General features: G+C 51.4%; 2 protein-coding genes across 5 annotated transcripts in view; one reads left to right on the top strand and one right to left on the bottom strand.

The window, feature by feature from the left end:
• The window catches only part of LIG1 (DNA ligase 1), a 41883-nt gene extending 40753 nt beyond the window's left edge, over window positions 1-1130 (bottom strand). For all 3 annotated transcript variants that reach the window (XM_067719563.1, XM_067719565.1, XM_067719566.1), the window contains exon 1: window positions 907-1130. The gene's annotated coding sequence lies outside the window, so the exon portion shown is untranslated. The remainder of the gene's footprint in view (window positions 1-906) is intronic.
• On the top strand, window positions 1084-24270 carry ZSWIM9 (zinc finger SWIM-type containing 9). 2 transcript variants are annotated; one of them, XM_067719569.1, is made up of 4 exons: window positions 1084-1378; window positions 2359-2751; window positions 11168-11480; window positions 21286-24270. In XM_067719569.1, the coding sequence occupies exons 1-4, from the start codon at window positions 1158-1160 to the stop codon at window positions 23473-23475; spliced, it is 3117 nt and encodes a 1038-aa protein (XP_067575670.1). In that variant the 5' UTR covers window positions 1084-1157; the 3' UTR covers window positions 23476-24270. The 2 variants fall into 2 exon arrangements, with proteins under 2 accessions (XP_067575670.1, XP_067575671.1); XM_067719570.1 differs by having other exon boundaries at window positions 1341-1374.
• Window positions 24271-25717: the final 1447 nt, after the last annotated feature.

Raw genomic sequence — 25717 nt, 5'->3', positions numbered from 1 at the left:
TGATGGCCTTAATCCCATTTTCTGCTGGCTCCCCTCACTGATTCTCCTCAGCTTTCAGATGCCAGTTCTCCTTTCCAAACGCCCCCTCTTCCTCCCAAATACCCTCCCCCTTACCCTTGAAGCTACCCCCTCACTTAAGGGCCTCAAGATCCTTCTCTCTTCCCTCCCCAAGCTCTTCTGGCCCTCCCTCCACCATCTCAGGTAACAATTAGCCCGGCCCTTCAGCTAACCTCCACTATGGCCCCACCCCCTCCCAGGCCTTGGCCTCCTCCTCGCTATCCAGCCGCCCCTTCACTGCTCTTCCCTTGGCCCTACCCCCTCATCAGGCATACACAAGGCCAGAGCTCCCCCCGTCCAGAAGGTTCGAGACCTTTCATAAGGCCTTTGCCTAAGCCTAGCTCTTACCACTGATTTCCTCTGGCCTCACCTCCATCTACCTGGGCTCACCCCTTAAAGCTGACCCCTCTCCTTCAACCTTTCCCCCGGCCCCGCCCACTGTGAAACTTTTCCCTAGCCCCACCCCCTTCCAGGTGGGCCCACCTCCCCCGACCCGTCCAACTTCCGGATGGCCTCGCCCACCGACAGCCTTTTCCCCGCCCCTCATCCCTGTATAACCACGCCCCTTCCAGGTAGTCCCGCCCCTCCAGGCCTCTCTTCAGACCCTGTCCCGTACAAGGGTTTCGGCCCTCGTCTACCTTCTACCCGGCCCTGAACCTCCAGCGGACGCAGCCCCGCCCCCTCCAGCGGCCTGCTGCCCGCGCTCTCCCCTCCGCAGCGCGCTCCCCACTGCCTCAGCGACCCCTACGTCCACTCTCTGCAGCCGACCAGGCGAAGGCACAAGCCCCGAGTTTACGACACGCACGCCGTTCCCCAACCCTAAAGGCCCTCACGGCCGGCGCCACTTGCCTCGCGCCGAGCCCGCGCGCCGTTGTCCTGAGCGTCACAACCGGAACCGCTCGGCGATACACTGCAGTCCCAAATTCGCGCCACGGACTTCGCGCGCAGACTTCGGCGGGCGGGGGCGGGGCCGAGCCGAGGGGCGGGGCCAGGCGACGTCCGCGCCGCCGCCACACGGAGAACGCTGGGAGTTGTAGTCTCCAAGACGTGAGAGTGCCAGTAAAGGGGGTAAAGTGGGGCAAGCCCTCCCGCAGAGCACGATGGGAAACAGCCCCGAGCCTTCTGTTGCTCTGGATGAGTGGGTGTGGCTGGGGGGGTCTGCGGAGCGACCGGCGGGAAAAGGGAGATTCGGTGGAAGCCGCTGCGCGACGCACGGCGGGAAGAGAGGCGGGAGGCCGCGCGGGGCATCCCGGGAGCAAGGGCCGGGCCGGGCCTCGGCGCGGGGCATTGTGGGATGTGGACGCCGCTCCGGGGCGGGTAGGTGAGTGGGGAGGGGCGGGAAGGGTGCACATCTGGGGGAGGGGAGAGGCACAGCTGGGTGGGACAGCCGGGATGGGAGGTGCCAAGGCAGGCAGGGCTGGGAGGGGTTGCGGAGGCTGGAGCCGGTTGGGAGGGGCTTCATGAGGAGGGAGGCGCAGCTGGACGTGGGGGAGCATTTGGGGTGATGAAGTCCATCTAAGGACGACGGGCCATGCTAGGACGAGGACCCATATCTGGGGGAGGATGATAGATGTAGATGGGAGGAGGGGGCCACAGCTGGGCTGGGCGGTGCATCTGGGCAGGTGGGGACCACAGATGAATATTGGTGACACTTCTGAGAATTGGCCACAAGTGAATGGGGCACACACCTGTACGCGAAGGGGCCATACTAGATGTGGGGAGTAAGTCTGGATATGGGAGCATCTCTGGGAAGCAGAGGCACAGCTGGATGTGGCAACCCATATAGGGGTCACATGTTGGAGAGGAGCAACATCTGCCCAGTATCTGAGACACATCTGGGGAGGAGGGAGCCACAGGTGCATGAAGAATATGACTGGGCGTGAGAGGTCCATGGCTGGATGTGCAGAGCACATCCGGAGATGGAGCATCTTTAGAGGCGGGCACAGCTGGATGTGGGTTATAGCCCCTGTGTACGCTCATGGAAGGGGGAGTTCCAGATGAATGGAGGCACTAGAGGTTACCGCCAAATGTAGGAGGCACATCTGGAAGGGGAGGAGGTCCTACCTGGAAGCCGGGAACACATTCGAGGAGGTGTCCACAATTGAGTTTAAGAATCATATGTTGGGAGAGGGACCCCAACCGTGCCTAGGGATCACATTTATGGAGGAGGTGACCAGAACTGGAGTTAGAGATCAGGATGACAGGTTCCAGCTGTCCCAGGCATAAAGCAGGGGGGTGGAAGGAGACCATAGATGGGCTAGAGGTTCATGTATAGAGATTAACGGGTATATCCCGCCCCAGGCCCCACCTGGATAGAGGCATCAGCACCGAAGAGGCAGGCCGAGAATGGAGGAAGCAGGACGCCTTGGGAGGGGATGGATCTGATACCCACGTGTCCTCCCCACCCCTCCCACCCAGGCGCCCCAGGATGGAGCCCCCACCCGGCACGGCAACGGGGCAGGAGGAACAGGAGCTGCGGGAGAGGGCCTTCTTCTCGTGGGCCGAGTTCAGCCGCTTCTTCGACGCATGGTGCCAGCAGCGGCTAGCGCTCTTCTTCGTCAAGAGCTCCATGCACCTGGCGCGCTGCCGCTGGGCCAGCGCGCCCCCGCTCTACACTCTCATCGATGTGCTCAAGTACAGCTACGTGCGGCTGGTGTGCAAGGACGTGCGCGCGCCCAGCCGGCCCGCCGTGGGGTGCGTGAGCTGAGCCTCCTGTCCTGCTGGGGGCTGGGGGGGAAGGGCGGCCCGGGGGAGGGGAGGCAGTGAGCCCTCACCCCAGAGACTGGGAGGGGAGAGGTGCCAACTAAAACCGCTAAATACACCTTGAAGAGAAGCCTAGAGGGTCAAGGAGGGAAGCTTCCTGAGATGGAGACAGAGCCAGTTTGCTGGAGGGACCGAGGCACAGACAGAGGGTGGGTTCCACTTAGAGATTTTAACAGAGACCCGTGGAGAGGCAGGGAGCGAGATAGACACACACACCCAAGAGACATTAAAAAAGAAAATTCCAGAAACATGGAGACATGGCACCAGAGACACCAGCCAGCCAGAAAAACAGGTGAGAGCCAGATTTGGGACACCTACAAAGAGATCAGAGGCTGAGCTGCAGAGAAAGCCACAGGACAAAAATAGAAAAAAAAAAGAAATCCATCCATTCAGTAAATACAGGGCCAGGTCCCATGCTGGGAACTAGGGATATCTCACTTGGGGGAGTGGGGAGTTTAGCAAGACAGACAAATTCCCCGCCCTTCTGGAACTTTCGTACCGGACAGAAGACTGACATGATATGAACAAGGTCACAAATAGTTCCCTCCGACTGTAACGCTACAAAGGGCTTGAGGAATCCAAGAGGGCTAGGAAACATACCCAAGTGGCCAGGGGTGTTTTAATTGACCCCAATTTTAAACAATCCCCATACAATGTTGGGTTCCCAGCTTCCCTTCAAGCGCGGGAAGAGGCTGACACCTTGTTCTCTTGTGGCACACGGCCACCCCAATTAGACGGGGCATTGGCGCTCAGGTTGGCCCCAGACTCCACTGCTCTCTGCCACCTTATCCTTTGCTACATCCTTGTTTTGCCTGTCTGGCTCCTGTCTGTGTGTGAGTTGGAGACCCTTGGGTGGGAGCCACGGACAGAGGGGTGCACTTAAGAGCACAGGCTCTGCCTGCTGGCTGCTTGAGACCGGCTCCACAACTTCCTGGGTGGGTCTCTTTGGGCAACGGACTTCACATCTCCAAGCCTCAGTTTTCTCATCTCTGAAAGGGGGTTAGCGCAGTACCTGCCTCGTGGGGCTGTTAAGAGGTTACCGTGAGCAGGAAGGCGTTTACCCAGTGCCTGGAACACGGGGCGGCTGGGTACAGGAGAGCTGTTACAGGAGTCAAGAGCACAGACCAGGGAGCTGGCAGCCTGGGTGCCCACCATGGCTCCGCTGCTGACCAGCCTATGACACTGAGCTCGTGACGTCCCCTTTCTGGGCCTCAGCTGCCTCCCTGGGAAAAGGCGAGAAGTAATAGTATTGATCGCGTAGGTTTTGTGAGGATTAAATGAGCGGATACATGCCAGTCATTCAGAAGAGAGCCCAGGTGAGCACTCGGTACCAGTTAATTAAACATTTATTGTGAGAATTACGGTTCTCAGTAGCTTACTCACTGCTTATTCTGGAAACAGACTTGGAGATCCGGAAGCAGAACAGGATCAAACAGCCATCATCACCCAGATACCTAGAACACGAGAGCTTGCCGGAAGCTTAGGCCCAATCTGGAATCTCTCCTTGTTAACAGAACCCAATGCAAAGCAACAGACACTTGCTGAGTCCCTACTGTGTGCATGTTCTTCGAGGGGCGTGTGGAACCCAGAGAGCAGGTCTCTGCCCTTGAGCAGCTCAGGATCTAATGTAGGAGATAAAGACACCCCCCCCCACAAAAAAAAAATGGCCCAAAGTAGTGAGAAAGACGTTGAAGAGGGAGATGGAGGAGGATAAAAGAGGAATGGTCAGCTCTACTGAGAGTTTCTAGGGTGGATCTAGAAGGCTTCCTGGAAGAGGTGACCAGTAAGTGGAGCCTTGAAGGATTTTCTTTGTTTATATATTTGTGTATGTACAGTATTTGACTTAAACACATGGCACATATTACATGCAGGCACTGTCCCTCTACAAATATCGGAGGGGAGCCAGGGGGCAGAAGGGATGGGAGGGAGTGACAGGCCAGCCAGGAGGCAAGGACAGTGCCTTGGCCTTGGGCCTGGTGACTGGGTGGACAGTGGGATGTTCCCTGGATGGGGAGCCCATCACTTCTGAGCCCCTCCATCCCTCTAGCTGCTCAGGCAGGGCCTGACCAGTGTCACAGCCCAGGGACCGAGGACAGAGTCTGGAGAATTAGTATATTAGAAAAGGCAGGACGCGTGGCTGGCATGGTGTCAGGCCCAGACCTGCAGGGCTGAGTCCAAGGGCTGGGACTTTATCCTAGGGCACTGAGAACCCCTGGGAGGGCTGTGAGCAGGGTCAGCTCTGGGGGTAGGAAGACCCTCTGGGGTCTCATGGGGGATGGACGGGAGGAGAGAAACCAGAGGCCAGGCAGGTGGCTGGAGCTAGGGTCCAGGGAACTCACAGAAGGGCCATGTTTCCGGCCGCTCCTTCCGCCTTTCCTGGAGGTTGCACGGTGACCTCCAAATCACCGTCCCTGCCTCTTCCCCCCTCCAGCTCTGGCGCTCTCCCACTCTCCCCCAGCCTCTCACGGCACCTCCGTTGCTAGAACAGGATTGCCAACCTTTCCCAACACACACCAGCCTTTGGAAACACAAAGATCTTGAGAACCTGAAAGATCCAGAAGAAATGGGCAAGTGGAGTGCAAAACAAAGCAATGGTACTTTTTAAATCTTTTTGGCTGCACCGCGTGGCTTGCGGGATCTTCCCGGACCAGGGATTGAACCCAGGTCACAGCAGTGAAAGCCCGGAATCCTCACCACTAGGCCACCAAGGAAGTCCTAGCAATGGTACTTATAGAAGAAAAAAAGATGTTTGAAAATAGCAGCGACTTTTTTGACCGCTTACCAGGCGCCAGCCCCTTTTCTAACCATATACATAATTTAATCCTCTCAACAACCCTGCAAGGTCACTATTATTATTAGCCCCAATTTCCAGAAAACTGAGGCACAGAGAGGTTAAAGGAGTTTCCCAAGATAACACAGCTGCTAAGAGGGAAAACCAGGATTTGGACCCACACAGGTTGACCACAAAACCCATGTTTTTAATTATCATTCGATCTCCCTCTTCCTCTCTCCTTCCCTCTCCTCTCTCTTTATTTCACTCATGGATCGTTAATATAAGAGTTGAATGTGCCGACACCCTAAGGATATTTTGGTCCTAGGTACCATGTGTTTGTTCATTCATCCAAGAGGTTCGTTTTGAGCACCTACGATGTGCGGGGTGTATCTGTTTTAGATGCTGGGATTTCAGTGGGAGTACTCCACATTCAGTGGGGAGCATTCATTACAGATGGGCATCAATCAAATCATCACCCCAATATGTGATGGAATCTGCCTGGGATGGTCAGGGAAGGCTTCCTGGAGGAGTGATGCTGTGAAGGATGAGTAGGACTTAATTAGATGAAGGGAAAGGATGTTTCGTGAAGAGGGAGAGAACTTACAGTAAGATGGTTGCAATGGAAATGTGAAAAAAGTGGATGATTTGGAGAGTTTAAAAGGCGTGATAGGGCTTGTGATGGGTGGTTTTGGTGGGATGAGTGATGAGTGGTGTGCCTGGGCACCTGGGTTTCAGACAGGGGGATACAGTCATTCACTCATCGTTCATTTACTGAACTGAGCACCTCCCAGGGGCCAGGAGCTGCTCTAGGTGCTGAGGATACAGCAGTAAACAAAACATGTGGAGTTTACAGTTGCGGGGGTGGGGGGAGGGGGGCGTGGTATTATTCCCCCAGATAGATGGAGAGAAATGACCTATTGAGGCCGCCGTAGACCATTGTGTGGGATACTGGGAACCCACAGAGGGGACATGCCATTCTCTGGTAAGATGCACGGCTTCGCAGAAAAGAAGCTCTCCTGAACGGGGGTTTGTTCTAGGGGCTGAAACACCCAGGCCCAAAGAGGTCAAACCAGAGAGTTTCCCCAAAGGCCGTGAATTTTTCTAGACAAATGTACTGGGTAGAACCCCATGAACTTGCCATTTTGGTAGGTCAGAAATGGCTGTGTGTTGGAAATTTGTTTGAGTTGCATCTGATACCATCATGGTGGCTCCACATTTGTATTTTATTTAGAATGATTTTACACTTTCAATTTTTCTGAATTTGCATTATTTTTGTTACTTTAAGTTAGGCAAAAAGTCTCAAATGCTTATGTAGGTTTTTAAAATCTGTCAGGCTCCAGGGTTTTACTCCGTGCATAGAGGAGAAAAGGGGTGTGTCAAGGGTCCCCTTCTGACTTAACAAAGACAATTCCTAAGTATTTAGACTGGAGGTTCTCAGGGTGGATCCTAAGAAGGATCCCCCTCCTCAGGGACTGTTTAGAAAGAACGTAGGAGCATTTTGGGGGTGGGGTGTGCTACTGGCATTTACCCCCTGGGAGCCAGGCTTCTTAACTATATGCCAGGCCCCAGATGGTCTATGTTACAAGGGTTGGCAAACTAGGAGCCCTTGGGCCAAATGCAACCTGCAGCTCATCTTTGTAAGTAAAGATTTATTGACACACAGCCACACCCATTCATTTACATATCACCCATGGCTGTGTCTGCAGTATAGCAACAAGACATATCTACCGTCTGGCCCTTGGCACAACAAGTTTGCTGACCCCTGCTCTATAAACGTGAAATCTACCAAAAATGCTGATCTCACCTCCCCTTGGAGAAACATGGACCTGCTTTCAGACAGCAGATGCCAATTTAAATATTATCAGGGAAATATACTCTGATTTTCTTTTCCCCTATTCTCTTTTTTTTGTTTTGTTTTTTACATATTTATTTATGTGGCTGCATTGGGTCTTGGTTGCAGGTCTTAGCTGTGGCACGCAGGATCTTTCGTTGCAGTGCACAGGCTTCTCTCTGTTTGTGGCGCGTGGGCTCAGTAGTTGCGGCGCTCTTTCATTTTCTGCCATGCTGAATGTCACTCCCTAAATTGATGTTAGGTGATGGGCCATGCCCTTCAGTTTGAAAACTGCTGTTCGGGACAGACTTGCTCACACACAGAGAGATGTATAAGAGAGTGTTCGCTCAAGTGTTGTTTGTAAGAAGGGGGAACTGGAGACAACATAACAGTTGGCGGAGTTGCAGAGTGGAATATTAGGCAGCAAGTAATGAAACGTAAAAGTGTTGAAGAGCTGAGGAGTGAAAAAGCAAGTTACAAAAGGATATATAGAGTGGGATGCTTATATTTGTTTCCTGTTGCTGCTGTAACAAATAACTACAAATGTAGTGGCTTAAAATAATACAAACGTGTGACCTGACACCTCTGAAGGTCAGAAGTCCAACCCGGGTCTCACTGGGCTAAATCAAGGTGTCTGCAGGATTGCGTTTCTTCTGGAAGCTTGAGGGGAGAATCCGTTTTGCTGCCTTTTCCAGCTTCTAGAGGCCACCCACTTTCCTTGGCTTGCAGCCTCTTCCTCCACTTTTAAAGCCAAGAGCGTAGCATCTTTCAATCTTTCTCTGACTCTGACGTTTCTGCTTCCCTCTTCCCCTTATAAGGACCCTGTGATTACCTTGGGCCCAGTATCTTCTCCTCATCTCAAGATCCGAATTTAATCATGTCTGCAAAGTCCATTTGCCATGTACAATAACATTGCCCAGCTCCTGCGACTAGGATGTAAATATCCTTGGTGGGGGGGGCTGTCATTCCGCCCGACATCATGCTAGAAAACAAAAATTTCCCAAGTAAACTTCTACTTATTTATTTTTTAATATTTATTTATTTATTTGGCTGTGCCGGGTCTTAGTTGTGGCGTGCGGGATCTAGTTCCCTGACCGGGGGTCAAACCCAGGCCCCCTGCTTTGGGAGCACGGAATCTTAACCACTGGACCACCAGGGAAGTCCCCCAAGTATACTTTTAAAAAAAGTGTAACACACATTCAGAAAAGTGCACACATCCTGCATGTACAACTTGATGAATTTTCCCCAAGTAAAATGCGCATGTAACCAGCACCCAGTACAAGAGACAGAATACATCCAGTGCCAAGAAGCCCCCCTCCACCATCGCCCCCATAACCACTCAGGGTAACCACTGTCCACTCTTTGGCCAGCAGAGGTTAGCTTTGCCTGTTGTTGAACTTTCTATAAACTACAACCATGTGGTGGGTCTTCTTTTGTGTCAGACTTCTTTCATCCAGCAGGTTTGTGAGATCATCCATGTTTGGGGGGAGAGTAATGGTTTGTTGATTCTTATTGTCGATTAGTACGTTATTTTTAGGAATATATCACAACTTGTTTTCCTATTCTATTCTGTGTTTGGGTTGTTTCAAGTACTTGGCTAATATGAATGGTGCCGTTGCGAACATTCTAGTACACATCTTTCGGTGCTCATCTGCAGGCATTTATCTTGAATGGAAATGCTATTCACAGGGGAGGCACATGCTCAGCTTCAGTAGATACTGCCACTCAGTTTTTCGAAAGTGACTGTACCATTTCACACTCCCATCAACGACATCTGAGAGTTCCAGTTGCTCCAAGTCCTCACCAACAGTTGATGTTATCAGTCTCTTTTATCTGCTGGTGTAAAGTGGCCTCTCCCTAGGGTTTTTTTTTTTAATGAAATATACTTGATTTATAATGTTGTGTTAGTTTCAGGTGTGCAGCAAAATGATTCAGCTACCCGCACATATATATAGTCTTTTTCAGATTCTTTTCCATTATAGGTTATCACAAGATATTGAGTATAGTTCCCTGAGCTATAGAGTAGGTCCTTGTTGGTTATCTATTTTATGTATAGTAGCGTGTATATTTAATCCCAAACTCCTAATTTATCCCTCTCCCCCCTTTTGCCTTTGGTAACCATAACTTTTTTGTGTGTGTGTGGTACGCGGGCCTCTCAATGTTGTGGCCTCTCCCGTTGCGGAGCACAGGCTCCAGACACGCAGGCTCAGTGGCCATGGCTCACGGGCCTAGCTGCTCCGCAGCATGTGGGATCTTCCCAGACTGGGGCACGAACCCGTGTCCCCCGCATTGGCAGGTGGACTCTCAACCACTGCGCCACCAGGGAAGCCCCATAACTTTGTTTTTTATGTCTGTGAGTCTATTTCTGTTTTATGAATAAGTTCATTTGTATCATTTTTTCAGATTCCACATATAAGCAATATCATATGATATTTGTCTTTCTCTGTCTGACTTACTTCACTTAGTATGATCATCTCTAGGTCCATCTGTGTTGCTGCAAATGGCGTTATTTCATTCTTTTTTGTGGTTGAGTAATATTCCATTGTGTATAGATACCACCCTAGGGTTTTGATTTGTGTTCCCTTGATGCCTAATGAGTTTGAGCCCCTTTTCATGTGAACACAGTTTTAAAACCTGGTAACATACCTTCCACTGTTTTTTTTTTTTAAATGTGTATTTTAAAATATTTATTTATTTATTTATTTATTTATTTTTGGGTGCATTAGGTCTTTGTTGCTGCACACAGGCTTTCTCTAGTTGTGGTGAGCGGGGGCTACTCTTCATTGCGGTGCACGGGCTTCTCATTGCGGTGGCTTCTCTTGTTGCGGAGCACGGGCTCTAGGTGCGCGGGCTTCAGTAGTTGTGGCTCGCGGGCTCTAGAGCGCAGGCTCGGTAGTTGTGGTACATGGGCTTAGTTGCTCCGTGGCATGTGTTTATAGATACATTAAAACATATGTGGGAATGCTCAATACCTAATTTGGTTAGTGGCTACCTCTGGGGTCAGAAGGAGGGAGGGGACTTCGTTGGGACAGGGTTCACAGAAGGCCTCAGCTTGCAGTGTTGTTATCACTAAATCAAAAGCGGATACAGGAGTATATGAAATGTTTTATTTCTTAAAGTTGATTGAGGTAAGTATAATGAACTATGCATTCACCTTTCATTGAGCTGGGGGTGGTGGGTGCAGAATTCTAGCAAACGTACAGTGCTCCCCCATGTTCCAGTGTTTTTGAGTGCTTTCCAGGTATCAGTTCTTTTAATCCTCACAACAATCCTATAAGAAAGGTATGATGATTATTACTCCCTTTTAAGAGGAAACTGAGGCCCAGAGACCTGAAGGGACCTGCCCAAGGTCACAGAGCTGGCATATTCTTAAGGCCCTCTACTCTTCTCTATGCTTGAAACAATTTTTTTAAAATTTTTATTGAAATATAATTGATTTACAATGTTGTGTTAGTTTCAGGTGTGCAGCAAAGTGATTCAGTTATATATGTATTCTTTTTTTTAGATTCTTTTCCATGATAGGTTATTACAAGATATTGAGTATAGTTCCTTGTTGGTTATCTATTTTATATATGGTACTGTGTATATTTTAATCCCAAACTCCTAATGAATCCCTTCCCCTCCTTGAAACAATTCTTAATGTTCAAAAATCATAATAAGAATAAAGGAGAGAGGAGAGAGAAGGCAGACGAGGGCAGGCAGCAGGGTGATGTGACTGGCGGCCGTGGTCGTTCCTCCCGCAGGTCCCCCCAGCCCGGCTGCCCGGCCTTCATCATCGTCAAGCTGAGCCCGCTGCGGGACCGCCTCGTGGTGACAGAGTGCCAGCTGACCCACTCACACCCGGCCTGCCCGCTCGAGTTCGCCTACTACTTCCGTCCGGGCCACCTGCTGGCCAACGCCTGCCTTCCCGTGCGCACCACCAACAAGATCTCCAAGCAGTTCGTGGCCCCGGCCGACGTGCGCCGCCTGCTCTCCTACTGCAAGGGCCGCGACCACGGCGTCCTGGACGCCCTGCACGTGCTCGAGGGGCTCTTCCGCACCGACCCCGAGGCCAAGGTGGGGTCTCGGGAGAGGCAGGCGGGGGTGGGGGGGGGCGGGGCGCGGCTGCGGAGAGGCACGCCCAAGACTCGCGGGCCGTTCATTCATTCATCCATCCGCCCACTCATCCATTCACGCCTTTCATTCATTCCTTCGCGTATTCATTCAAGATTTATCGAGGCATGGGGTGGTGGTCGGGGGCGGCCGCCTGCAAGATATGGCCCCGTCCCTACCCTCAGAGAACTCATCCCCTAAGGCAGCGCCCTCCACTAGAACTTTCTGCGGTGATGCGAATACCTTGTGATTCCGAGCTGTCCAGTATGGTAGCCCCGAAGCCACACGTGGTTATTGGGAGCTTGCCCTGCGGCCAGTAGGACTGAGGAACAGAGTTTTTAAATGGTATTTCATTTTCACGAATTGAAATGTAAATAGCCACTTGCAGCGATTGGCTACTACAACCTTGCAGTTGTCCGGGGAGAAACCAATCATAGACGCATCCCAACATGGTATCAGGTCATTAGGGTTGACACATCTTCTTCATCCATTCCTCTGTCGATGGACACTTAGGTTGCTTCCACTTCTTGGCTATCGTGAATAGTGCTGCTATGAACATCGGGTTGCATGTATCTTTTCAAATTAGAGTTTTCTTAGGATAGATGCCCAGGAGTGGGATTGCAGAGTCATATGTTGGCCCACCTTAATATTTTTAAAAGAAATGAAGAAGTTCTAGAAAACCAAGAGACAGACCAGTGAAAGGGTTATTCCTTTTTTAAAAAATTTAAATTGGCTTTTTGAATATGTAAGACATTCACATGGTCCTAAATTCAAAAGGTACAAAAGGGTATGTAGTGAAAAGTACCCTTGTCACCTCCTGCCCCTCAGGGCCCCTCCTCAGAGACCGCTGGAGTATCAGTGGCTTATCCATCTTTTATATATCTTTCTGTTCTATGGCCCAGTGCTGTCCAGTGAAACTTTCTGTGATGCTAGAAATGATGTGTGTCTGCACTGTCCAGTAGGGTAGCTGGTGTGGCTATCGAGTGCTTGAAATATGGCCAGTATGACTAAGGAACTGAATTCTTAATTTTTTATTATTTTTATTTATTTATTTATTTAGTCGCAATGGACGGCATGTGGGATCTTAGTTCCCCGACCAGGGATTGAACCCGCGCCCCCTGCAGCGGAAGCATGGCGTCTTAACCACTGGACCGCCGGGGAAGTCCCCTGAATTATTAATTTAACTTAATTAATGGAAATTTCGACAGTCCCATGTGGCTAGTGGCTTCTGGATGGAACGGCACAGCTCTATACACAGATACATTTGCATGTCTTTATTTTTAAGCTTATTTCCCCTTGTCCCCTCCCCCAGCAAGGTAGCACGTTACACCCACATTTTTGCATCTTGCTTTGTACACTGGGGCGTGCCAGATGGTAGCATCTTTTGTTCTTCCTCTGGGGCCGGTCAAATCCCCCTGAGAAAACTCCAACCACCTGGCTGGCTGGCAGGTTAAGGCCAGGCTGCAAGCTTCTGGGAGCCATGTTGGGGAAGAGAGCTGGGGAGCTGGCCCTCCATCAGCGAGATGCACAGAACTACCACTCCCCCCGCCCCGCCAGCAGATGGGCCCGATGTCCCCAGGGCCAGCAACCCTCTCTGTTTTACTGCTTCCACAGAATAAATCTCCAGCCAGCTGGGGGTGAGAAAAAGCTTAACAGATCTAACCACTTCTAAAACAGCCCTCATATCTTTTGTTTTAACCTCCCCGCCACACTGCCAGGGTTTGCCAGTTCCTTTTGAGGGCTCTGCTCTTGGTCCCAACCGATGGGGTTTTTTGGAGAGGTTGCTTTTGTTTTCTTTTTTGTTGGGGGGAGCGGTGGTCAGCTTGTCCATCTGCTTTCCAACTTCTGAAGTTTGGGTCCTGTTGTCTCCTTTCCTAATGCCTCTATAACTTTAAAAAAAAATTCCTTTTCTATAGAGGTACTTGAAGGTCAGGAAGGAGTGAAATTAGCAGGATGTGTTCAGTCTGTCACCTTTACACGGACGTTTCACCTGGCTTTTTTCACTTATAAGATATAGCAAAAGAGTTCTGGGTGTTATTCTCTCTGCTTCCAGCAGTTTCCTGAAGGAGCGATTATATTTGAGAAGCTGAATGCCAGGGACCCCCTGCCTTGAGGTCGTTCACTTGGTCTTGGGAGGGGGTCAGACAAGAAGAATGTACCCCAATGCCACAACCACCATTTGTGGGCAAGACTGAGTGGCTGCTTCAGCCAAGGAGGTGTTAAGACCTTTTATAATCTGCCCTGAGGCCGTGCTGATGGGCTGAGGAATCCAATCCCATCTCCTTTGTGGCAGGCTCCAGGGTAACCAGCAAGCCGGCTGGCTTTCTGGGTGAAGATGGGTCTTGCACAGAAACGTTGCAGCCCTCTCTCATGTGTACGCATTGGCTTCTGAGAAAGGCGAAAGTTGTTCTGAGTGTGCTGCTTTTAAGAATACTAACTGGTCAGCTGGTACAATCTCAGCAGAGGACTCTTTGTCAATATCTGTCAGAATGACCAAGCCACTCACCCTTTGACCACTCCCTCTCCCACTGCTGGGAATTTATCCTGCAGATGTAGTTGCGCAGATGCCGAATGATTTCCACGCAAGGTTAATCACTGGGGTTCGTGAAAGTAAGATTGGAAACAACCAAACCCCACCCCTGGGTAATGGTTACATAACTGGAATACTGTGTAGCTTTAAGCAAGAGTGAGAACAATTCTAGGAACTGATCTGAACAGATCTCTCAGTTACAAAAAAAAAAAAAAAAAGCAAGGAGCAAAACAATGTACATGGTATATTGTATGTATAAAATGGAGAAAATAAGAATATAAAGGTGGCTTGCTTGTATTCACATAAAGAAAATCTAGAAGAACAGCAAGAGATGGGGATGGACATAAGAATAGCGAATGGCAACAGAGTGGTTAGAAAATAGAAGTAGAAAGAGGACCCAGTGCTGGATAGCTTTCTATTATTTGATTTTGGGACCTTGTGAATTTTGACACATTTGAATAATTCATTTTAAAAGAGAAGATAAAAAATAGACAATAGTCCCAATGTACCACACTGATCTGTTTCTCTCTAGAAAAGAAAAATTCGGGATGAGCGATGAGTGTCCTAAGATGTGACAGTCAGGATGGCCTGGGTTTTTCCTTAGTAACAACCAGCCCTGGAATCTCAGTGGCTTACCTCGCTGAACTTTATTTCTTGCTCATTGGCCAAAGCAAGTCACGTGACTGTGGAGAACTTCAGGGGGGGCAGAGAGATGCAGTCCTGCCAAGTGCCCAGGACAGGAGAAACCCACCATTACTTGGCACAGGGAGAAAGACAACCACAGGCTTATAGAGCTGTTTCACTGAGGGTCTCCCAGAGCTCTATCTGAATCTAGGGCTTGTGTTTCCCCTGCTCTGTAGTTACCCTGGACTCTTGTGGCTCCGTCTCAGCCTTTCTGCCTCTTCCTGGCTCCCCAAGGGAATCTTCTCTGTGTCCAAATAGCCTATTTTTACATCAGGCCAGCCACTTTGGGGGTGATACAGTAGCAGCTAAACACTTGATTTTATTTGTACAGATATACACTAAAAACTTTATATACATTCTAGCTGTGCCATTTCCTGGCTGGGGAACATCCAGTAAGTTGTGAACAAGTTATGTAACTTCTCCAGACCTTGGTTTGTTCATCTATAGAATGGGGATAATAATAGACACTACATCATAGTTGTTACGGTTGTTGTGTTAGGGTGAGTGTGTGTGTGTGTGTGTGTGTGTGTGTGTGTGTGTGTAAGGAACAGTGCCCGGAAAGTAGGAAGCTCTATATGGTTTAGCTATTTAGCTATTATTTTTATTCCCTCATTTTTTGCGGGGGAACAGTCTAGAGAATAGTATTATTCTGTTCACATGAAAAAGGAGGCTGTGTGCCTGAATGTAGGAAGAGGTGTGGGTAGGGAGTGTTGTGTGGCATGGTTTCTGATGTCCACATTTGTGGAATCTGGTCTATGGTTAATGCATCCCTGTGCCACCGATTTGTGTGTCTAAGAGGGTACTCACGATCATTCCCATCCTCTAGTCTGCTCCTCCCTGGGCTGCTCCATCCCCGCTTGTGCCCCGCCATCCACTCTGCACCTCAACCCAGAAGCCTGTGTGTCAGGCCCGTGCGATCACTTTTGTGAAGAGTCTAGTGGTCAGCTGCACAGGCCCTGGGCCCATACTGCCTGGATTCAAATCCCAGCTCTGGTGTTTACTACCCGTGTGACCCCAGGCAAGCAACTGAACCTCTCTGTGCCTCAGTTTCCCCATCTGAAAAATGGGGATAGTGATAACAGGACCTGTTGTGCAGGATTGCTGTGGAGGTTGAAAGAGTTAATGCCTTGGAACTGGGGGGTTAGTTCTCCCCAGCACTTTACACACGTGAAATCTCCTGTTCACATTTATTCACCTTTCGTTTGCAGGCTCTCTCTTCCCACTCAGAGGTGTCTTATTGGCCCTCCTCAGTGCTTGAGCAGCACTTGGCATGTCTGATTTTCTCAGTAAATATTTGGTAGAGAAATTCATTCATTTATGAATCCCCCTCCCACCTTCATCACATGTCACCACACCCCTCCAGTGTCACCCACACATCTCCATCCACACCTTGTTTTTTCCCCCCACCACCATCCTTTATGACCTGGACTTGAATCCCAGCCCTACTGCTTGTTAGCACCATGATCTGGAGCAAGTCACTTCCCTGGTGTAGTCAGGGACCCTAAGACCACCCTCAGGTTCAATGGGGACTCACAGAACTCAGCAAAGCCATTATACTCACGGTTACAGTTTATTACAGTGAAAGGATACAGAGTACAGTCAGCAAAGGGGCGCATGGGGTGGGGTCCAGGAGAGACCAGTGGTCTCTCCCAGTGGCGGTATATGGACAGTGCTTATTTCTCCCGGCAACAGTGTGTGACAACACGCATGGAGTATCGCCCACCAGGGAAGCTCACCTGAGCCTCGAGTCCAGGGTTTTCATTGGGGTTTGGTCATGTAGATATGACTGCCTGGGTGGCTGACCTCAGTCTCCAGCCCCTCCGGAGGTCAAGCCCGAGGCCCCCACTATAAACCAGTTGTTATCAAGAGACTATTTAGAGTGGCCCAAGCCCCCCAAGTGAACAAAGACACTCTGTCGGGCAGGACATTCCAAGGGCTTAGAGGCTGTCTCCTAGGAGTCAGGAAAGAGCCAGACCTTTCTTTGGAAGTTGTGGGGTTTGGACAACCCAGACCTGCTGAGTTGATCCTTTACTGCAAACCTGGAATCTCTCAGCCTCAGTTTCCCTATCTGCAATATAAGGAAGATAATGGTCCCCTCTCAGCAATCACCCTCGCTCATTCAGAGGACCCCACACTGGGAATTCCCTGGCGGTCCAGTCGTTAAGACTCGGCGCTTTCACTGCCCCGTGGGCCTGGGTTTGATGCCTGGTCGGGGAACTAAGATCCCACAAGCAACCACACACCAACCTCTGTCCCATTAGCCTTTCTCTTTAGCATGTCCTCCACACTCAGATGATAATAATAATAATAACAGCTATCACTCAATACACACTGACCTCGTGCCAGGCACTGATCTCCATGCTTCATGCAGATTAACCCATTTAATCCTCGTAGCAACTTTATAAGGTCAATGCAGTTGCACTCCCCATCTTTGTGGATGGGAACAGCTCAGGCACAGAGAAGTTCAGACACTTTCCCTAAGTCACACAGCTGATGCATAAATTCGCACAGTTAGTAAGAGGAAGAACCTGGATTTGGATCCCTACAGTCTGGCTCCAGGGTCCAGGAACCCTTAACTATCCAGTCATTGGGCCTCTCGGCTGAAAGCAACACTAGTTGTGTTATTGTTCATGGAGACTTGGCCAGTGCAACAGGGCAGGACTTGCACCTGCCTCATTCAGTCCCTTCTCTCTCCTCAAGGCTAACACAGTGTCAAGCACACAGTAGGTGCTTAGTAAATGCCGTTTAATGAACAAATGGCTGTGCAAGAAAAGCTTATGTGCCCTCTTTAGAAAGAAAACTCAAGATCAGAAATCTAAGTTTTCTCTTTAAGAATGAAAGTCAGCTTCTAATTAGGCAAGTGCTGGCCAGCTCCAGAAAAGTCTCAAGGCAAATACGTTTTGCTGTTTTTACTTTTCTCTTATTCCTTTTCCCAAGGAGAGAAAGGTAAGAACTTACCTAATGCTATAGAAACATGTAAGATTTTTTTTTAACCCATTATGCCTATTAAAACTTTCTTTTTTTTCAAATTGAAGTATAGTTGATTTACAATGTTGTGTTAATTTCTGCTGTACAGCAAAGTGTTTCTGTTATACACACATATACATTCTTTTTTATATTCTTTTCCATTATGGTTTATCATGGAATGTTGAATGGAATTTCCTATGCTATACAGTAGGACCTTGTTGTTTATCCTTTTTGTTTTTGGAGATGTAATGGACCTATAACGTTCTATTAGCTTCAGGTGTACAACATAATGATTTGATATTTGTATACACTGTGAAATGATCACCCCAGTAAGTCTGGTTAACATCCGATGACTTTTATCTTTACGTTAGTTTCTAGACCAGCACCGTCGAATAGAACTTTCTGTGGTGATGGAAATGTCCTCTATCTGCACTGCCCCATAGACACTAGCCTCACGTGGCTGTTGAGCAGTGAAGTATGACTAGTGTGACTGAGCAAGTTAATTTTTATATCTTTTAAAATCTTAATTTAAATGTAAATAGCTACTGTATTGGACAGAACTGTCCTAGATGGAAACATCTGCTAAGATAAATTAAATCATCAAGTAATAGTAGGTGTAAAACTTAATGATGGTTGAAAAAAAATGATGGTGGTATTGTAACCAGTTCAGTGGTAAGCTGACTAGGCTTTTCTATAAAATTTATTGAATGCCTCTTCTATTTAAGATGCTGAACGTATAATTTTAGGGTGAGGAAAGCAATTTTCTTGCTGTTTCTGGACTCCACTGGACTTTTTTTTTTTCTTAATAGAGTTAGTTTGTTGTTGTTGGCTTTTTTGGTTTTGTTTTTGGCTTTTTTTTGGTCTTGAAAGTGGAGAACTGTGCATTGCATTTTAACTGGTTTCATAGGACGAGGTCCAATTATGGCAGAATGGTTTGTGGAGAGATCTGTGTTTAAACTGTATTCCAATCCTGGTTCTGCAGCTGTGGGCCAGCTCTGCAGGGCCTGGCTGAAACAGTCTTAGCCGTCTGCCTGGTATAGGGGACCCTAGGTCATCGCTGCTAATCTCCCTACCCCATTAAGTGGCTTTTGTGCAAAAATAATGAGGCCAGAGTGGCTGAGGCCAAGGCAGACAAGAGGGACAGAGATGAGGCCCAAGGGCCTGATCGCCCAGTGCACAGCTGTGGCCTGGACTCTGGATTTGACTTGAAGGGTGATGGGAAATTCTGGGAAAGGTTTTTAAGGAGGGGAGGGGTTGATCTGGTCAGTCTTGAAAATGCCCCCCAGCAGCGGTGTGGGGGACAGGGAGAGACAGGGAGCCCGGGCAGAAGCGGCTACAATAATCCAGGTGGCAGATGGTGATGGCTCTGACCAGTGGCCGTGGGGGTGGGGAGAAGGGGTCAGATTCTGAAGGTCGCCGCTAGGATTTGGGGATGGACTGCATGCAGAGGAGCTAAGAATCAGCCCTGAGTGCCGGGGCCTGAGTTAAAAAGTGGGTGGTGGAGCCATTGGGGAAGAGACGGCTGACCAAAGGGGGGCAGGTTGGTGGGGAGTGAGAATCAAGGGTGCCTTCGGGCCATCAGTCTCAAGGGACACGTGAGCTGTCTATAAGGGTCCATGTTGCTGCAGAGACAGGTAAGTAGGTGGGTCTGGAGCCTGGAGATACAGAACTGGGAGTTATCAGCTTAGAGATGCTAAAGGCCACGTAACTGGATGAGATCACCTTGGCTGAGCCTAGAGAGGAGAGAGGAGAGGGGAGGGCCTGGCCGAGCTTTGCAGCACAGCAACATTTAGAGGTGGAGCAGAGGAGGAGGGGCAAGCGAAGGAGACTGCAGAGGAGATGCCTGGGAAGAAGGAGGAAAGCCAGGAGTTTTTCAGGGTGACAGAAGCCAAAAGAGACCTACGTTCCAGAAAGGGGACAGGGTCACTGTACTGAATGCTGCTGAGAACTCTAGTGAGATGGTAACGATAGCTGGGATCTGATACGAGCCAGGCATCATTCCAAGCTTTGGACACGGATCATCTCTATTTAGCCTCCCCACAAGCGTTAAATAGACATATATTCCCATTTTGCATAAAAGGAAACTGAAGCTAAAATGCCAGAGGAGGGAACTCCCTAGCGGTCCAGTGGTTAGGACTCCACGCTTCAACTGGCAGGGGCCCGGGTTTGACCCCTGGTTGGGGAACTACGATCCCACAAGCCAGCTCGGCGCAGCCCAAAAAAAAATGCCAGGGAGAGTGACTCGCCGGAGGTCTCACAGCTAGGAAGAGACAAAACCAGGATTCAGACCTAGGATTCCAAGCCAGGATTCCCTGAACTTCTGCTCCAGAGACACGGCCAGTGGATAGCACCGCACATTCACACATTCGCACATTCATTCACTCACTCATTTGGGACGTATTGAGCTGTGGCTCAGGCCAGGAGCCATTCAGAGCATCAAGGGATGCAAAAGTTAAATGAAGCGATATCCTTGTGGGGCTTACATCTTAGGGAGGGCAAACAGGCAATAAGCAAAGCAGCAGATAACGATGGAACACGCTTCAGGGTGGTAAGTACCACGGCCGGAAGCATCCAGAGAGAGCTGTGGTGTCCGCTAAGACGGGCTGGTCAGAGAAGACCTTCACGAGCACGTGGTCTTTAAGCAGGGATGATAGTTATGGTAATAAGGAACACTTCAAGATCACTTACTATTTGTTGGGTGAGTACTGTTCAATAATAGTAATATTATTTGTGCCAGGCGATGTTCCAAATGCTTTAATTCATTTCATCCGTCCAATCACACTCTCATCATCATCATTTTGCAAATGAGACAGGGGTCAGGGAAGTTGCGGAAAGCCACACAGCCAGGAAGTGGAGGCTCCAGGGTCTCAGCCCAGGCCGTCTGGCTCCAGACACTATGCTGGACCCGACACTCCATGCATGAAAGAATGACTCTTCAGTTCCCAGAAGGGGAAATTGGGAAACGAGGAGGTTAAGGAGGAAGCTGAGGCACAGAGAGCTCAAGTCACGTAGTTAAAAGCGTTGGTGAGGCCGGGACTCAAACCCAAGCAATCTGGCTCCACAGTCTATGCGTTTTACTTCTAGACCAGTGGCTCTCAAACTTGAGCGCGCGTGGGAATCCCCGGGAGGGCTTGTCAAAGCAGATTGCTGGGCCCCTCCTCGGGAATTTCTGACTCAGCAGGGCTGCGGTGGGCCTGAGAATATATGCATTTCTGTCAAGGTCCCAGCAGGCGATGCTGACGCTGCTGCTCCAGAACCTATACTTTGAGAACCACTGCCCTAGAGTGCCTCTGACCGCAGGAAGGAATGAATACCCAGTTCCTAGTAGGGGGAACTGAGGCTCAGAGAGACTGTCTAGTGGGCAAAACCACACAGCTCTTAGACGGTGGTGCCGGCATCGGAAAGCCAGGCAATCCGGAATCCGCGTTTTTAATCATTCCCCTGCACTGCCTCCTGCTGGTCGGAAATGCACGCACGTATGAAAGAACGAGTGAGCGGAGTCCCGTTTCCCCAGGCGGGGAAATCGTGGGCGGGGCGACCCAGGGCACCTCCTGACCTCTTTCCCCGCCTCTCCGCCCCCGCCCGCAGGTGAAGCTGGTGTTCGTGGAGGACCAGGCGGTGGTAGAGACCGTGTTCTTCCTGACATCGCGCACCCGGGCGATGCTGCGGCGCTTCCCGCGCATGCTCCTGGTGGACCGGCTGCCGGGACTGCAGGGCTCGCTGGATCTGCTGGCGGTGCTGTGCGTGGACGGCGCGGGCCGCGCGCGTCAGGCCGCCTGCTGCGTGGCGCGGCCCGGCACTCCGAGCCTGCTGCGCTTCGCGCTGGCCTCGCTGCTGCAGAGCGCGCCCGACGTCAAGGGCCGTGTGCGCTGCCTCACGGCCGGGCCCGAAGTGGCGGCACAGCTGCCCGCTGTGCGCCAGCTGCTGCCGGGCGCGCGCGTGCAGATCTGCCGGGCGCAGGGCCTGGAGACGCTCTTCAGCAAGGCGCAGGAGCTGGGCGGCGCCGGCCGCGAGGACCCGGGCCTGTGGCCGCGCCTGTGTCGCCTGGCGGGCGCGTTGTCGCCCGCCGCCTACGCCGAGGCGCTGGCCGAGCTGCGCGCCCACGGCCCGGCCGCCTTCGTCGATTACTTCGAGAGCAACTGGGCGCCGCGCCGGGACATGTGGGTGCGTTTCCGCGCCTTCGAGGCGGCCCGCGACCTGGACGCGTGCGCCCTGGTGCGCGGCCACCGCCGGCGCCTGCTGCGCCGCCTGAGCCCCTCGCGCAGCGTGGCACAGTGCCTGCGCGACCTGGTGGCCATGCAGTGGGCCGACGCGGCTGGGGAGGCGGCGCCGGATGTGTCCGACGATGGGGGCGCTTGGCTGGAGGGTGAGCTGGGGAGGGGAGCCCAAGTGGAGAACGAGAGGATGAAGGGTGTGGAAACCGGAAACTGGGGCGGGGCGCGGAAGGAAGGAAGTTTTAGGAGAGAAGCCCAGTTAGAGAAGGAGTGGGCCAGAGGGTTGGAGACCAGAGACCGGGAAGGGGCTCAGGTAGAAGGTGAGAAGGGGAGAGGGTTGCAAATCCGAGACTGGAGAGGGGTCCACTTGGAGAACCAGAAGGTGAGAGGGCTAGAGGGGAGTGTCTGGAGAGGGTCCCAGTTGGAGAACGAGCACTTGAGAGGGCCCGCGATCAGAGACTGGAGGGGGGGCCCGCTGGAGGGTGAGAAAGACTGGGGTCTGGAAGGTTATATCTGGAGGGGGGCCCAGGTGGAGGACCAGAGGTTGAGAGGATTGGAAGAGTATACCTGGAGGCTGGCCCAGCTGGAGGATGGAAGGATTAGGCTGCTGGAGACCCCAGACGGGAGGGGGACCCTGTTTGATTATGAGAGAGCCAGCAGTCTTGACGGGAGCTCCTGGAGGGGGGCCCAGTTGCACGATGAGAGGGTAAGTGGACTGAAAACCAGAGACTGGAAGGGGCTGCATTTGGAAGCAGAGAAGGAAAGGGGGCTGGAGGTCAAAAACTGGAGGAGGGTCCATGTGGAGAAGCCCTCGGAATTGGTCCCCGAGAACGGAGACCTAAGGGGGCCCCAAGGGGGAGATGTGAGGCAGAGAGGGCCAGAGACTAGAGAAGAGCGAGCAGTGAGGTTGGGTGTCAAAAGAAGAAGGGACCTGGAGGATGTAGTTCTGGTCCAGCTGGGGGACACAAGGGTGACAGGCCTGGAGAATGGAGATGGAGGGGGAGCCCAGGCTGGGGGCCCCAAGAGCAGAGGAGGGCAGGGGATGGAGTGTGGGGACACAGCAGGGGGCCGTCTAGGGCTGGGGAATGGAGTCACGTGCAGCACTCCCGTGGGGACTGTGTTGGAGGGTGACTCAGAGTGGGCAGTGACAGGGAGGATGTACCTGGCGGCCGGAGAGAGCGCACAGGAAGGAAGCGGAGGAGAAGGCCCCAGGGAATCAAAGAGGCCTTGCTGCCCCTCGGAGGAGGAGGAAGTGGACTGGGAGCCCCTGGCCAAGTTCCGAGCGGCCTGTGGGCCGGAGCTGGCAGAGCTGGTGGCCGAAGAGCTGGCCTTCGCCCGGCAGCACGGCACCCGCGGTTTCCATTGGACAGGAGCTGGCTTTGCCCTGAAGGACGGCACCTCGGACTTCTTCCTGGACGGAGCCCTGACGCGCTGCAGCTGCTCCATCCATGCCGCCCGGCGTCTGCCCTGCCGCCACCTCTTCGCCGCGCGCCTGCTCACGGGGGCAGCCTTATTCCACATGGACCTGCTCAGGGATTGCTGGGGGAGAGCCCCCGAGCCCTGAGCCTGCTCGCGCCTGCCCGTCACCCTCCACGGTGGGGGCGGGAGGGCATCCTTCGATCCCAAAGATAATGGGGCTGAGCCCAAGGAGGCCACCCCAGCCCCCCCCGTCCACCTCCTGGGGCATCCAGCGGCTTCATCTGGGCAGTGTGCCTCTCTGGGTCCGAGGGGAAGCAGACGGTGTGGTCTCGGAGGTCCCGGAGCCGCAGCTGTGGCAGATGGTGGTGGCCAGGGTGGATTCTGAGGGCTTCCCTCCAGAGAGGAAATGTGTGGTGAGAGGGTGTAGACAGGGTCAGGTCCGGCCAGGAGAAGGAAGGGGATAAAGCTGGGGGAGGGGAGGACACCAGGTTGTGGGGAGAGCCTGGCAGGAGGAGGGAAAAACGGGGGGTAATGAAGAAGAGGGAAGGGGAGGAAAGACAAAGGGGACACAGACATGGAGGAGAGAGGACAAGAAAAGAGGCAGAAATGGAGAAGACATGGGGACAAACGGGAAGGGAGGAAAGGAGAGGGGTGGGGGAGGGGAGGAGGAGACAAGGACGGAGGAGAGGGAAGAAAAAAAGGAGATGGCAAAGGAAAGGAATGGGGGGGGGAGAGAAGAAACGAGAGGGGAATGACGTGGGGATTTCTCTAAGGCCTGGAGTCTTGGATCCCCTTCACCTTCTGGTTGGTCATTCCCGGAAGAGGCAGAATAAGAGGGGGCCCTGGGAGTCTGGTGGGATGGGCTGGCGGCCCTGCAGTGGGGGAGGGGAATCCTCTGGACTTCCGTGCTTCAAGATTGGAATAAAACAGTATTTTGGTTTCTGTGCTGAGTTCTTGGCTTGTGGGGGAGGGTGGGAGGCCCAGACCCAGAGGGCAATTGAGATGGTCCAGCATTCCTTGACTTTTCTATCAACAGGCCCTACTGTTGATGGAATGCAGGGACCCGAAATGAATCCATCTTCATGGCAGCTCAGGCCTCATCCTCCCTTGCCATGGGAACAGCTTGCCAACATCCGCGGATCCTCCAATGACTAGTCCATGCCAATCTCGGCCACTATGCCAGTGATTGGTTTAAGAATGGGCGTGGGGCCTGATCCTGCCCAATGGGTCTGCTTAGGGCGGGAGGCTTCTAGTTTCTCTCAATCCTAAGGAGAAGCCCCAGAATGAGATGGTTAGGCCTAAACCTGCTTGCAAGCCTCTTGATAGAATGTGAGAATGAAGGATGTCATTGAGGATGACAGAGCTAAGAGATGAGGAAAATCTGGGGAGCCCCCTGGCGGTCCAGTGGTTAGGACTCTGCGCTCTGACTGCCAAGGGCCCAGGTTCAATCCCTAGTCGGGGAACTAAGATCCCATAAGCCGTGCTGCAAAAAAATAAAATAAAAAGAAAGAAAAAAGAAAATCTGTATCTGGTTGAGTCCCTAAAGTCTGCCCTACGGTGGGGGCGGGGGGGGCGCGGCTTCCTAAGTAAGATAAAAGTTATTTTAATACTCATGGCAGTTTGAGTTGGGATTTCTGTTATCTCAGCTGGTATGGCGGACTGCAGGTGATAGAAATTCAGGTGGAAATAGCTCAGCACTTCTTAAACTTTATGAACAGATGAATCTCCAGTCGGTCTGCGGTGGGGCCCAAGATTGTGGAAGGTTCTCCGATGACGTGGTTGCTGCTGGATTGTGGAGCACACTTTGAGTAGCAACGAAGGAGCTTAATGTAAAAGGTCATCCAGCCATTCACGTCGCTGGAAAATTAAAGTCTTCAAGTGCAGCTGAATCCAGAGGCTCAAATAATGTCAGGTTTCTCCCTTGTGCTTCTGCCCTTTATGTCACGGCTTCCTTCAAAGGAAGGCTATCCCCTTTGACTGAGAAAGATAGCGACTTGAAGCCATAATCTCATCTCCTCAGATCTTGATCCCCAAAGACCTTTCTACCAGCATCCCAGCATCAAAGCTCAAAGAAGCTGATTGGGTTTACTAAGTGTATCAGTATCAATTGTCTATGGTTACGTCGATGCTGTGTAACAACCATGACACTTCAAAAGTATTTAGTGATAAGCATTTATTGTTTGTGCCTTTTACTGTTTCTTGTTTATGTGCTCAAACTTGAGCAGGCCTCAGGAAATGGATTACCCAGAGACCATGTTAAAACAGACATCCCTCCCACCCCGAATTTCTGATTGAGTAGGTCTGACGTAGGGCCTGAGAATTTGCATGTCTAATCAGTTCCCAAATAATGCTGATGCTTCTGCTTCAAAGACCATGCTTGGAGGGTC

Source organism: Pseudorca crassidens, chromosome 20, assembly GCF_039906515.1.
Source record: "Pseudorca crassidens isolate mPseCra1 chromosome 20, mPseCra1.hap1, whole genome shotgun sequence".
In the NCBI taxonomy this organism is placed as follows: Eukaryota; Metazoa; Chordata; class Mammalia; order Artiodactyla; family Delphinidae; genus Pseudorca; species Pseudorca crassidens.
Note: the sequence above shows the minus strand (reverse complement) of the source record. Positions and strands in the feature narration are given on the sequence as shown.

What these genes read in the sequence shown, in the direction of transcription:
- ZSWIM9 (XM_067719569.1), top strand. Translation starts at nt 1,158, where the DNA reads ATGGGAAACAGCCCCGAGCCTTCTGTTGCTCTGGATGAGTGGGTGTGG. An exon ending in CCCAGCCGGCCCGCCGTGGG is followed by an intron (nt 2,752 to 11,167) that starts GTGCGTGAGCTG and finishes TTCCTCCCGCAG; the next exon opens with GTCCCCCCAGCCCGGCTGCC. An exon ending in GCACCGACCCCGAGGCCAAG is followed by an intron (nt 11,481 to 21,285) that starts GTGGGGTCTCGG and finishes CCCCGCCCGCAG; the next exon opens with GTGAAGCTGGTGTTCGTGGA.